Raw genomic sequence first — 12,949 nt, forward strand, 5'->3', positions numbered from 1 at the left:
GTTGCAACTACGCAGACAGTGATTGATGTATTCTTGCTGCAATATAGAAATGCTATCCATCCGACCAACGATGATACCCCTGCCATTCGTCTGTATGGACGTGCATTGAGGTCTCGGCTGGATTTGCTGCGACCTGGGAGGTCGGTGGCTGGGGCGGTGTCACGCCCGACGCTGGTGCGTGGTTTTGATGTGGGACAGCAGGTAATGGTGCGTGATTATTACCACGATTCCAAATAGGTGCCGGCCGTGGTTTCTGTAATACTCGGACCGGCAAATTGCCTGGTTCGGACTGATGAGGGAAAGGTGTGGAAGCGGCACGTGGACCAAATGCATGATCGCTGTTCAGCGTCACCCCCCGTGCCGAGTGACATGGAACCCCCACTTCTGATGTCGCCGGGCCCAGGCGCTGCATCACCAAGGCCAGACGTGCCGGCACCCACGGGGCGAGCGGACTTGGGGTGTTTACCTGATTCAGTCCTGCCCGAGGGAGACGAGCAAGCTTGTCGGCCGGGGGCGCTTGATGTTGCGGATGGGGAGAGTCCGGCGAGGGTGACACCTCGACCTAGCCCGGAGGCGTCTGAGCCTGGGCCGTCTGGTGACGCTGTCCGCCCGGGGCGGATCAGGAGATGGCCGCGGTACTTGGAGGATTTTGAATGTTGATTTCTGCCATTTAGAAGGGGAGGAGTGTACTGTATGGGCGTTGGATGCTTGAGTCACGTGGTTGGGTTTTCTATCATGACTCGCCTGCTTGGGGTTGTTGTAGTGTGCATTCGCTCAGGCAATAAAGCAGAGTTGCGACTTCACTCTTGTGTCTGTCTGTCTTCACCTTGGACACTACAGTTGGTGACGATGGATGAGAATCGGGTTAACGCTCATGGCAAAGTGCCTGTTTTCTTTTTTCTTTGCAACTGTTGGTCCAATTGATACGGAATTTTGACCATAGGTGTAGCTCCTCCTGTGGGAGTTTAGAAGGATAAGTATGACAGCATCGGTCACGTGGTACAGGTACAATCTTGGAAAAACCAAAGAACTTTGCACCTTTATATCAATGAAAACGCTTGATAGAAAAAATTGAAACATGGCTAATTATTGTCACGTACTCCCCATGTGGAATAACATGTCATCGGTGACTTCATTATGATGTCAGAATTTGACAAATGCAACGCTTGATCCGGTCAGTATGAAAAAAAACATTTCTCTGCAACTGTTGGTCCGATTGACATGAAATTTTGACCAAAGATGCACCTCCTCCTGTGGAAATTTACAATGATAAATGTGATGTCAGAGGGCACATCATAAAGGTGCCATCTTGGAAAAACTGAAAACTTTGCACCTCTTTATCTCTGAAACTGATCCATGGCTCATTGTCAAATTACTCCCCATGGGGAATCAAGGTATGTTAATGATTATGTCATTGGTACCTTCATTTCAACTTCATAATTCAACAAGTACAATGCTTGATTCGATAACTAGTTAATTTTTTTAATATCTGGGCAATGCTGAGGTTAAAGCACTCTTCCTTTTGGTAAATTTGCCCTCCATCCCTTCTCATCTCCTTCCCTCTACCTGGAATTTCTAAAATCCTCAACTTTCCTCCGATTGACTTGAAATTTGAAGAGCATTTATATTTCAGGTCAATGAATTCAACCACCAACAATATTTGAGGTCAACATGGGCCAAATTTCTGAAATGCTCAATTTTCATACGACTTGAAATTTACACAGGACTTTCATAAAAAATGACCACCATGTATCACGTGATCTGGCAGCCACATTGGATCAAAGGGGAAATGTTTGAAAATCATCGTAGGAGAAACTGCTTCACCGATCAATGCAAAATTTAACTAATTGATCAACTACCCACAGGAAATATGGTTTGATAAAGATGATGTTATCGGTCACGTGGTCTGACAGCCATATTGGATCAAAGAAGAAAAAAACAATATTCAAAAAAAAAAAAAAAGGAGTTGGCTCGAACCAAGTCCTTCTCAAGACTGTACAGGATACGTATTCTATGAATACCATCTCGTTGGATGTGGAAATCATGACCGTTCACCAGTTGGATATGGAAATTGGAAAACTCCAAAGCAGTTGCTTCGATACTTGGCAAGGCCGAATCGAGCACTGTCGAGTACCCTGAGCGGTGTTGACGCCACAATTTTGAATGATCGTGTCTAAACATGTATTAACGAGCTGTGAGAAAAGGGAAACCATGAAAGATGAGAGATTGAATGAAAATAGAAAATAATGAAGGATTACAATCACTGGATGCATGTTTTCAGTGGTGCAGTAATTAATGGAGAGTTGACGGTACATAAAAATAAATGACGAGCTGGGAAGGAAATGGCAAATCCAGACACCAATGTGTTTTTTTCCACTTCCACGGTCTGTCTTCCACAAATGAGGTTATCAGTGTGAACCTTTACTCGGGCATTACACTTCATTTTGCCTCAGTTTCTGCAATATGTTTTAAGGTTAAATCAATTCTGTCTGATTGTCCATGCACATTTTGACGTTGTGGAAGAATTTAAAAAAGCATTAATTGATATAATCTTCATTTTGCGTGAAGAGAAAAACAGCTTTATGAGAAAACCAACACATTCCGCTTCATGCACAATTGGCAAAGGTTCGGTGTGCCACTCTCGACGGATACAAAATAGCATCCAATTAAATGTCGTCGCTACTCCTTGTGCACAGGGACTCGAATGGACCCCCACCCCCCCACCTCTGTAGCAATTAGACAAACACCCCCATTACTCTCCCCACAACCCTCAAGTGTTCTTCCCATTGAGGAAAGCACTTATTCCTTTAAAAGCTTTTGAAAACGTATTGAAATGATCATTTTCCCTTGTTTCTCTGGCATCAGCACCCCACCTGTTCTTGTTCAACCTTGGTCCGTGCCCAGAACAAATATGCCATCCACCCATCCCATTATGTTCATCTCAGAAAGTTAAATATGGGAATCATGGAAAGTTGTGTGCAGAAGTTGCCTGCACACAAGCAAATCTCATTCACGTCATTTTGAAGCATCAAACCACTCCACGTCAGTGCCCTCTCAAACATCAACTACAAGCCCACATCCTTCCACATGTCCCCTTCACCCCATCCTCATCGATCCACTAGAACTGCCCCTCTCAGGTTACCCATCTCACTTCCTCCCACATTACATCCATCCCATGCCCTCCCACCTTCACCTCAGCATACCCCCCCGCCCCTCACCCTCCAATCCACCCAACCCTCCCAACACCTTCGACCCTGTCCCTCACTGTGTGTACCTCAAACATCTGAGGCCTCTGCTCCATGCTGATAGATCTCTCAATCCAGGCTGCATCTTACTGCCTCGACATTTTCTGTTCAACAGAATCCTTTCTCCCAAGGGATGTCCCTCACAATGTCCATACCAATACAAGAGGTAAACAAACTACTTCCTGCATGCGGATAACTTAAATGATGCCTGGTGTTGGCTTTAAGGTTGGGGTAGTGGGCTTGGGATCCTATAATCCTGAGTTCAAATCCCACTCGGCTGTTGAATTAACACCAGGTGGGGTTGACTCTGCCTGTTATACTGTTGCGGAAATTGCCCTTAGTGTGTTATTAAATATAGGATTAGCCCAGATTCCCCCTTAAATGCATGTTTAGTCAGGTTGTTCGGTAATTGGACGTTACATGTGCGTCGGGAGGTGTAGCAGGCTGTTCATTGTTCATACAGTGGTGGTGTGCCGAGAGGTGGTTTTCTCCTTCTTCCTTCCCCTCTCCGAACTAGCCCCGCCCAGCGCTCTGAGAGTGTCGGTCGGCGAGGCGTGTCAGCAGCCGATTGGTGGAGGGCAGCTGCAATCTCGAACGATGGACCAATCACGGTTCCCCGGGAGAGTGTCCAGAGAGCGAGCGCCAGGAAGGCAAGAGAGTAACTGCCTGAGTGGGAGTCGCAATCTGCTGTATGAGGGATGGCTGTGTGAGTCGGGCGATCGGCAGTAAGAGGAACTGCATGAGGGTTTTTGCGATCGGCTTTCGTGAAAAGGCCGCCCCAAAAGGCAAGAGTAACTGCCTGAGTGTCGAGTCGCGATCTGCTGTATAAGCAACGGCTAGTGGGAGTCTGCGATCAGCTGTCAAAAGAAACTGGCTGCTTTGTGAGTCAGGGATCTGCTTTCGTGAGAAGAGCACGCCCCAGGAAGGCAGGAGGAACTGCATGAGGGGAGTCGGCAATCGACTTTTATGAGGAGGTCATCGACAGGTTCATCCGGAGTCCAGTGACGGAGCCTCTGACTGTCCCTACTTACTGCACGGCTCGACACGTCTTGTAATCCCGTCAATCCACCTGCGGAGCCCAACACCCCGATTTGGCCTAGTCTGTGAAGTAGGCCAGGCCTGGATTTGTATGCTGGACCTTGTGAAAAGCCAGCTGGAGCACAACGTGGATCTTCCGCTCTTGTGCCATCGACCTTACGGGGGCTGAAAGCGCTGACGCTGGTGCGCAAGCGGTGCCGGGAGGAGTACGAACGCCATTTTGCCACGCTGCGTGCTCGAGCTGGGTGCTCAAATCTGACGACATTGGCTTGTCATGAACCGCGTCCATGCCACACACACTTTTCCTCTCGTCCATGAGGCATCACCAAGTACTCTGTGTCTTGCCTGCATGTTATCTGCATGTTGTCTAAAGTTTATCTCGCTAGGATTCCCTTCGGAACCAGTAATGCGGAGCTCCCAAGTTAAGATCGGGTTATAGATTGATGATAAAATTGTCGTGAATGTTTTGCTTGTGTCGTGTTCTCCGATGTGTCCCCAATAAATCTGGCTGATTCACATGAACGTTGCCGCATTGAGTTTATTCGTGCCGTGCTGAGGAACAATTCGCTCGATTTGTATTTAAAACCAAAATGGTTACGGACTGGCAGACTTAACTCGGTGTCTGACAAACCCAGTCTGTAACCGGGGTCTATTTCCCCAACTGGCAAGGCACAGGTGTATTTTGGTATCGTGATCTGAGGCGCGTTACCCAAGACCTGTGCCGAGCCAGCCGGTGTTATAACCCCGGAGACGGCGGTGATGTTAAGTTACGCCAAATCTTCAACATTTGGCTTTCAAGAGCAGGGTGCGAATCCCGCCACCACTGAATCCTTTACAATACTTCCGAGGTCGGCAAAATGAGTTCCAGCATGCTGGTCTACTGTATTGGAGTGGCGACCCATCCAGGATTGTGTCCAACAGCCAAGGAGACTGCTTAGGCAGCGCCAATGCTCTGCACAGAGTGCGCTCCTAATGGTGGATGGATAACTTAAAAGGTGATGTTAAAACATGGAACACTGGAATTTAATGTGATTTAGAAGAAAAAAACATTGACTTTGTAGATCGAGAATTGAAACGTCTTCAATAACACAAAATTGTTCCAAAAGAGACTCCATCAGTTACAAGAATGAATGGTTCATCATCGAGGTATTTCTTGATATGCGAGTGTGTATAAAATGGTGACCTACCAGACTTGGGTGTTAATCCATCATCCTGATAGTGGAGGTTGCAGACATCACTGAAAACGATTCCCCGGAAAGCAGGAACATTTTCCAGCTGCACATTTTGGAATCCAATAAACTTTTGGGAGAAACTGGAAAGTTCTCGAATAACATTCTCCAAGTTGATGAACAGACTTCCCAACAGAGAAGAACCTGCAAGCTGGACAACCTGCGGCTTCAAAAACGAATTCACAAATTTACAGAAGTCAGCATACATTGCAAATTTAAATTTCTCTTTGGCGAGAGAGAGGAGCTCTGCTCGCAATGAATCGGAGTCTGTACAAGCTCGAAGAACCTTGTGATTCTCAATTCCAAATACATTGATCACTGCTTGGGCTGTTTCTGCTCTCAGACCTTGTGATTGGAGCCATTCCAAGAAGGTGTCCATTCCAACGATGACCTGTCAGGGACACAAGGCTCATGTTAACAAAGGAAAGGTTATCCTTGTCATTTTCTTCAAAAGGGACACAAATTTGTTAAACAAATTAATCACAAACATGAACATTATCTTATGTGTTTTCATTTCCAAGGGACATAGACAGAGACAGACACAGACAGACAAGGACACGGACACACAGACACGAAGAAGGGACGGTGCAGCACATTCCCTGTGAGTTGTAGAATTCCCGAATAATTTCCCTGTGGAGTCCAAGTGACCTGACACGTGATGCCCGTGGAAGGTTCACGAGGAATGTTATATTTTAGACCCTCACGATGTTGTTGAGTTTTTGGATCATGAATCAGGTTTTCATCTCCATTCAGGTTATGAAGGTTAAATATCCCACGGAACAGGTGAAGGAGGTGATCGAACCTCGTCGTGAGGAGATAAAATTGGATAAACAAGTTAATTATAAAAGGTTTCTGGTGGTTTTGTAGTTAAAAGGAAGAATGAGGTTTAATTAACGTTGTACGAAGTTTCGTGATGATGTGATTATTAAACAATGTGGTGAATAAAACAAAACGAGTGAAAAAACACCTCATGAAATCAACAACCAAACACCTCAACATACATTGGATAAAAACTCCTTTAACTTCCCTTCATTTCCGACATCGAGGAACAGAAAATTATTTTATATTTAAATTCACGTTTTACATCTTTCTGATAATTAAATAATAATTCTGAAAATACCTCTTCAGATCAGTTCCACCGGCACCACGAGGACCTGAGGTACAGGAACAACACAAGTTTACACGAAGATCACCCGGAAGTTCTTCTTCTTCTGCTGATCGAAAATGATTCTTCTTCCTCTGATTGGAAATGATTCTTCTTCTTCCTCCTTGTAATCACTTTAGTTGTCCTTTTCATCACTGATCTCCACGACGCAAGTTGACGGCTCAATTGCCAATTGGTGTCGTATGAACGATTGAAGCCACAGATCGGCCATTTTACCAATCCCATTCATTGTGGACGAGTGATACCTCTTTGCAATCACCTTTCGTGCGGTTGTTCAATCATCGACTGTCATGAAGGTTGGAGGGACAAGCAAATGATATGTAGAAGGTGGAGGTGGTGCAGCGAGGGCAGGCAGTGGTGGAGGTGCACCTTGTGCAGGCAGTGGCGGAGGTGCAGCATGTGGAGGCAGTGGTGGAGGTGCACCGGGTGTAGGCAGTGGCAGAGGTGCAGCAGGTGGAGGTGTACCGGGTGCAGGCAGTGGAGGAGGTGCAGCAGGTGCAGGCAGTGGAGGAGGTACAGCGGGTGCAGGCAGTGGCGGAAGTGCAGCAGATGCAGGCTGTGGCAGAGGTGCACCGGGTGCAGGCAGTGGTGGAGGTGCACCTGGTGGAGGCAGTGGTGGAGGTGCACCGGGTGCAGGCAGTGGCTGACGTGCAGCTGGTGCAGGCAGTGGAAGAGGTGCAGCAGGTGCAGGCAGTGGCGGATGTGCAGCTGATGAAGGCAGTGGTGTCGATGCGAAATATAAATTGGTAGAAATGAGGTGTGGGAGACAGTTTTTGTGAGTGATGAGATTATTAAATATGTAGATTCTTCATTCTGCAGGAAGGATTGTAGATATAGAATTCTGTGTTGTTTTGAAGGACCAGGAGGTCGGGACATTGAAGGAATGGAAACGATGTTGTGTCGGATCATGGCAGGAAGAAGTTGGTTGTGGTTCACCTTGGTGCGAATGATATCGGGAAAGTTTACTCAGAGGTTTTGAATAATAGATACAGGATATTGGGTAAACGGCTGAAAGTAAAGGATTGTGAGGTCATGTTTTCTGGGATTCTCCCAAGATCAGGAAACAATATGAAATTATGAGCAGAGCAATAGACGTCAATCAATGGCTGGAAGAATGGTGTCGGGAAGAAGGTTTTACATTTCGGAAGCAGTGGGAATCATTGAGGAAGGAATTCAGTCTTTTTTAAAATCAGTGGAGGGTGGAGAAGGAATTAAGGAAGGAAAGGATGAAGTCCTTGTGACGAGTAAGGCCAGGCAGGAAAATCGCATTTCAGGAAGGGAACAGTTAAACATATTCTACACCAATGCCAGAAGTTTAAATAATAAAATGGAAGAGCTTGAAGCCAAAGTAGATCGCGAGGAGTACGACATAGTTGCAGTGAGTGAGACATGGTTAAAGGAGGAGAGAAACTGGAGGACAGGATTGAAGGCTCCAAGTTGTATCGGTTTGATCGGAAGGAGAGAAGAGGAGGAGTAGCAATCTGGGTAAAGGACAGCATTGCATCAAAATAAAAGGGTGATTTGAGGAAGGAACTTGCTGCAGGTCAGGTCTTCAGGTCAGGTCAGGCCAGATGAGATCTGTGACTTGCCGCAGGTATCATGTAAACCTGTACTAACCTGTTCCATGGTCAGGTTGTCGGTGACAAAACAGTCTCCCCCACCATGTTTTTTGTTGAGGAGGGTATTTGGATATGGATACCCAGCAGGATTTAACCCCCAATCTTGGATGATAGGAGGGAAACCATGGGGTAAAATTCCTGGGTCAGATTGCGGGAGAGTGTTTCGGAGTGGCGCTGAGGTGTCGTCCACCAGACGGTGGTCTCCTTGGGTTAACCTGAGGCGGTTCTTTCGGGTGGGTGCCTGGAATGTCCTATCCCTATGAGGGGATGATCACCTGTCTCTGTTATCATCGAAGATCAAGCATTTTGGACATCGGTATTGCAGCACTCTCTGAGTTTCGGAGACAGGATTGCGGCGAGATAATGGTGGGTGATTACACCTACTATTGTTCTGGTCACCCTGATGGTTACCAATCCCAAGGAGTTGCTGTAGCTGTGTCCAATAAGCTGACCTCAATGATAATTGAGGTTACACCTGTCAACGAGCATATTATGAGACTAAGGATTCGTCACTCCTTCGGTGTCATTTCCCTGGTCTCTGTTTATGCTCCGACTGAGGCAAGTAATCTCACTGTGAAGGATGCATTCTCCGCCACGCTCGAGTCTGTGGTTGATCAGTGCCACAGACGAGATACACTTCGAGTCTTGGGGGATTTCATTGCATCGACTGGAACTGAAAGGGATGGTTATGAGACGTGTGTTGGTCCCCATGGGTCTAGAACTGTGAACCTGAATAACAGTAAGTTCCTTGACTCTGAAAGAAGTCATGGACTTCGGGTGGCTGGTTCATGCTTTCAGCGGCCACTTGCTCATCGCTGGATTTGGTATTCCAACGCTGGGATGGTGGAGGGAGGGTACGCTGGATGAGAGGGTAGCTGAGGAGTTTGCGAACAAGCAAAGTGAAGATTTGGGGAGTTTGGGTGCTTTGGGAGGTCCTGAAGAGTTGTGGCATGCCTTCAAGACCACCGTCCTTGATGTTGCCGGTGGATGTCTTGAAACTCACCGAAGGGCAAAGAAGAATTTTGTTCCTCAAGTTTCACTGGATACCATTGACCAGAGTTGCAGGGCCAGGCTGAATGGCAGAGCTGTGCGCAAAGGGTGTACAAGGAGGCCTATGTGCGAGGAATCTGTGAGGGGGTAGAGCATCACTTGTGTTCAAGTGATTCTCGTCCTGCTTCCAGGGGAATTCGCACATTGCATTCATCCAAGCCCATCCCTCTGTGTACAGCAATTCGAGCAGAGGGTGGTAGGCTCGTCAGAGGAGTCCGAGGTGAAGGCCCGCTATGCCGGTTACTTTGAGCGGTTGTTCCAGGCTGATCCACCAGCTGTCGAGTTGGATGTCAGGGGTGTTACAATCCCTGTTGCTTACCCTCCAATCAACTGTGGTCCACCTTCACTTGTGGAAACACAGGCTGGCGACAGTTAACCGGTTGAAATGGGGTAAAGCTCCAAGGTTCTGTGGCATCCATGCTGAACTTCTCAAGGCTGGTGGAAATGCTGCACTCATGTCGTTGCATGCAGTTCTGTGCTCTGCCTGGAACACAGGCATCATCCCAAACTGACTGGAAGATGGGCCTTGTTGTCCCTCTCTGGAAAGGGAAGGATGATCGCCAACACTGCAACAACTACCGAGGGGTGACGCTGCTCTCAGTGCTGGGCAAGGTCTTTGCTCGGATAATTCTAGACAGGGTTCGCCACCATCTGCTTGAGCACCAGCATCCAGAGCAGTCAGGCTTTCCACCAAAGAAACGATTGACCGTATCCTTGCTCTTCGGGTCCTCACCAAATGCAGAGGAGAGTTCCTGCAGGGGCTGCTTGCAGCCTATGTTGATCTCTGTAAAGCGTTCGATTCAGTGAATCGGGATGCCCTCTGGAGGATTCTTGGTCTTCGTGGGGTGCCACCAAAACTGATCGATCTGAGGTCTGAACTCTACTCTGGTTCTGAGAGTGCTGTGAGATGTGGTGCTACCATCTCTGACTTATTACCAGTTTTCACTGGAGTTCGTCAGGGGTGTGCACTGGCCCCCACAATTTTCAGCACGTGTATGGACTGGATTCTTGGGCGGATGTCGGAGAGATCAAGCTGCGGTGCATCGTTTGGGAATGTCAAGATCTCTGACCTTGAAGCCTGGTGTTGGCGCAGTGGTTAGGGCAGCGGCTTGGGATCCAAAAGGTCCCGAGTTCAAGCCCCGTTGGGCCACTGAATTAATGCACCAGGGGGTTGACTCAGCCTGTCATCCTTCCGAGGTCAGCGAAATGAGTACCAGTATACTGGGCCGGTGTATACCCCGGTTAAAATAGGTGTACCATATCCCTGTGTCGTAAGAGGCGACCAGGGTTGCGTCAGGAAGGGAATCCGGCGTAAAACATGTGCCAAATCACTATGCGGATCATACGGATGATCCGCTGTGGCGACCCTGAACGGGAGCAGCCGAAAGAAGAAGAAGAAGAAGAAGATCTCTGACCTTGATTTAGCAGATGATGCAGTCATCTTTGCGGAGACTTTAGATATCCTTTTGGGGGCCCTTGAGTTGCTGAATGAGGAGTCGGAGCCGCTGGGATTATGGGTTTCCTGGGTCAAAACTAAGATCCAGGCTTTCAATGACATCTTGGATGCTGCTGTCCTGTCTGTGCCTGTTTGGGGTGAGCATGTTGAGGACTTAGAGAGATTCACTTACCTTGGCAGTGATATTAATGTCTCTGCTGGCTGTGAGTCAGAGGTCAATAGATGTCTGGGTCGGGCCTGGGGAGTCATGGATTCACTGGATAATGGGGTGTGGCGCTGCCGGTACCTGTGCGGGAGGACGAAAGTCCAAGTCTTCAGGTCCTTGGTGTTTCCAGTCTTGCTCGATGGATGCGAGACTTGGACTCTGACCAAGGATCTGAGACGGAGACTTATTCCTTTGGTTCCAAGTCTCTTCGGAGAATCCTTGGCTATCGCTGGTCGGACTTTGTGTCCAACGAGCGGTTGCTGAGAGAGACTCAAATGAGATATGTTACCTGCTTCGTCCGTGAGCGTCAGCTGCGGCTGCATGGACATGTGGCTCATTTTCCTGATGCTGATCCTGCTCACAAGATTCTATCAGCGAGGGATCCTCGTGAGTGGAGGAGGCCAATAGACCAACCACGTGCCTCGTGGTTGCAGCAGGTTGATCAGCATCTCAAGGAGATGGGGATGGGCCAGGCATCTGCTGGGGGGTTATCACAGTGTGGCATCATTATTAATCCTGCCAAATGTCAGTTGAGGTGCCCTCATTAAAGATTTTGGGGCACTTAATCAACAAACATGGCATCCACCGAACAGCTGACAAGGTCAAGGTGATGATTCAGGACTACTTGCAGCGAGCATCAGTGCGTAAGCTATGGGAGTTTCTTGGCATTGTTAATTGTTATGGGAGGTTCATCCCGAACTGTGCAGACACCCTTCCCTCACACAGCACGGGAAGAAGGCAAAAATATTTTTGGTTTCGACTGATGAATGTGCTGTTGCTTTTTCCACAGTGGTGTGCCCTCGCAGAGGCCACTATGCTTGTCCATCCTCGTTAGATGCACCACGATGTGTTGTGGTGGATGTATCAGATATGGCAGTGGGTGGAGTCCTCCAACGCCATCAGGAAGGAAAGTGGGAGCTCATTCCCTTCTTTTCCAAAAGGTTGCATCTCGCAGAGACAATATACAGCACATGTAGTCACGAGTTACTGACGGTTTACCTCACACTGCAATTTTCATCACGTGCTTGGAGGGTGGGCACTTCTGTGTTCACACTGACCATAAGCCGTTCATGCATGCTTTCGAGACAAAGCCTGAACACAATTCACCTGGTGAGGTCAGACACAACAACCTTTGTTCTTTGTTCCTTTCATATCTCTTTCTCATTTTTTACATTTCTCATCAATCATTCTAATTCTTGCTTTTTCCTTTCTGTGATCTCTTTTACTCTATATTTCTCTCTTTCTTTATCCATCTGTCGAGGAGAAGTGAATTCTTGCAGAAAGTTTTCTGGAAGGCTCACTCGGCTGCACCTGGAAGGGTTTGAGGGGAGTGGAGTATGAAACCCAAATCTGATCCAGATTCCTCCTGATGACTCCATCTTTGCTCTTTACTTATTTGGTTTCCTTCTGATGACTCCAAAGCACTATTTGGTCTTCCATTTAATTTCTCAATTTATCACCGATGTATGTCATGTGATCAGTAACCAGAATACTTCAGCTGATGTTTTATTCCTGCTGAATATCAACACCCTTGACACAACCTCTTTCAATTTCAACAGGATTGCCAAGGCACAGCAGGGGATCAGGAACTTCGGTATCTCAGAGCCTGCTCCACATCACTCAAATTGTCGTGGATATTGTTGCCTGGGCATCTCAACAACCAAGGATTCCATTTGTCCTGGTTTTAAACACCATTTCAGAACGATCACACTCAAAGACAACATCATCACATGTCCATCAAGCCAGGCCTCAGTGATGAAGTTTACACAGCAATTACGAATGTCCTCCCTGATATCAACATAAAATGTCTATTTTGTTGCAGAGGGAGCCAACATTAGCAAGGAGGATGGTTGGTAACAGCAGACGAGTGTTGTACTTCCGCTCTCATTGAATGTTCGAACCACAAGAACCTCGACCAGAATCACTGACAATACTACCGACC

The 12,949-nt window shown here is 47.5% G+C and overlaps 1 protein-coding gene across 1 annotated transcript in view; it reads right to left on the reverse strand.

Annotated features, from left to right (window-relative positions):
* LOC147029111 (uncharacterized) overlaps positions 1–12,949 on the reverse strand; it is a 63,365-nt gene that overhangs the window by 14,093 nt on the left and 36,323 nt on the right. Inside the window, exon 7 of the mRNA XM_085876579.1 lies at positions 5,471–5,903. Coding sequence (XP_085732705.1) covers positions 5,471–5,903 — 433 coding nt within the window. The remainder of the gene's footprint in view (positions 1–5,470; positions 5,904–12,949) is intronic.

This window comes from Eptatretus burgeri, chromosome 4 (assembly GCF_056783735.1).
Source record: "Eptatretus burgeri isolate ZD-2024b chromosome 4, Ebu_testis_v1, whole genome shotgun sequence".
NCBI classification, from domain to species: domain Eukaryota; kingdom Metazoa; phylum Chordata; class Myxini; order Myxiniformes; family Myxinidae; genus Eptatretus; species Eptatretus burgeri.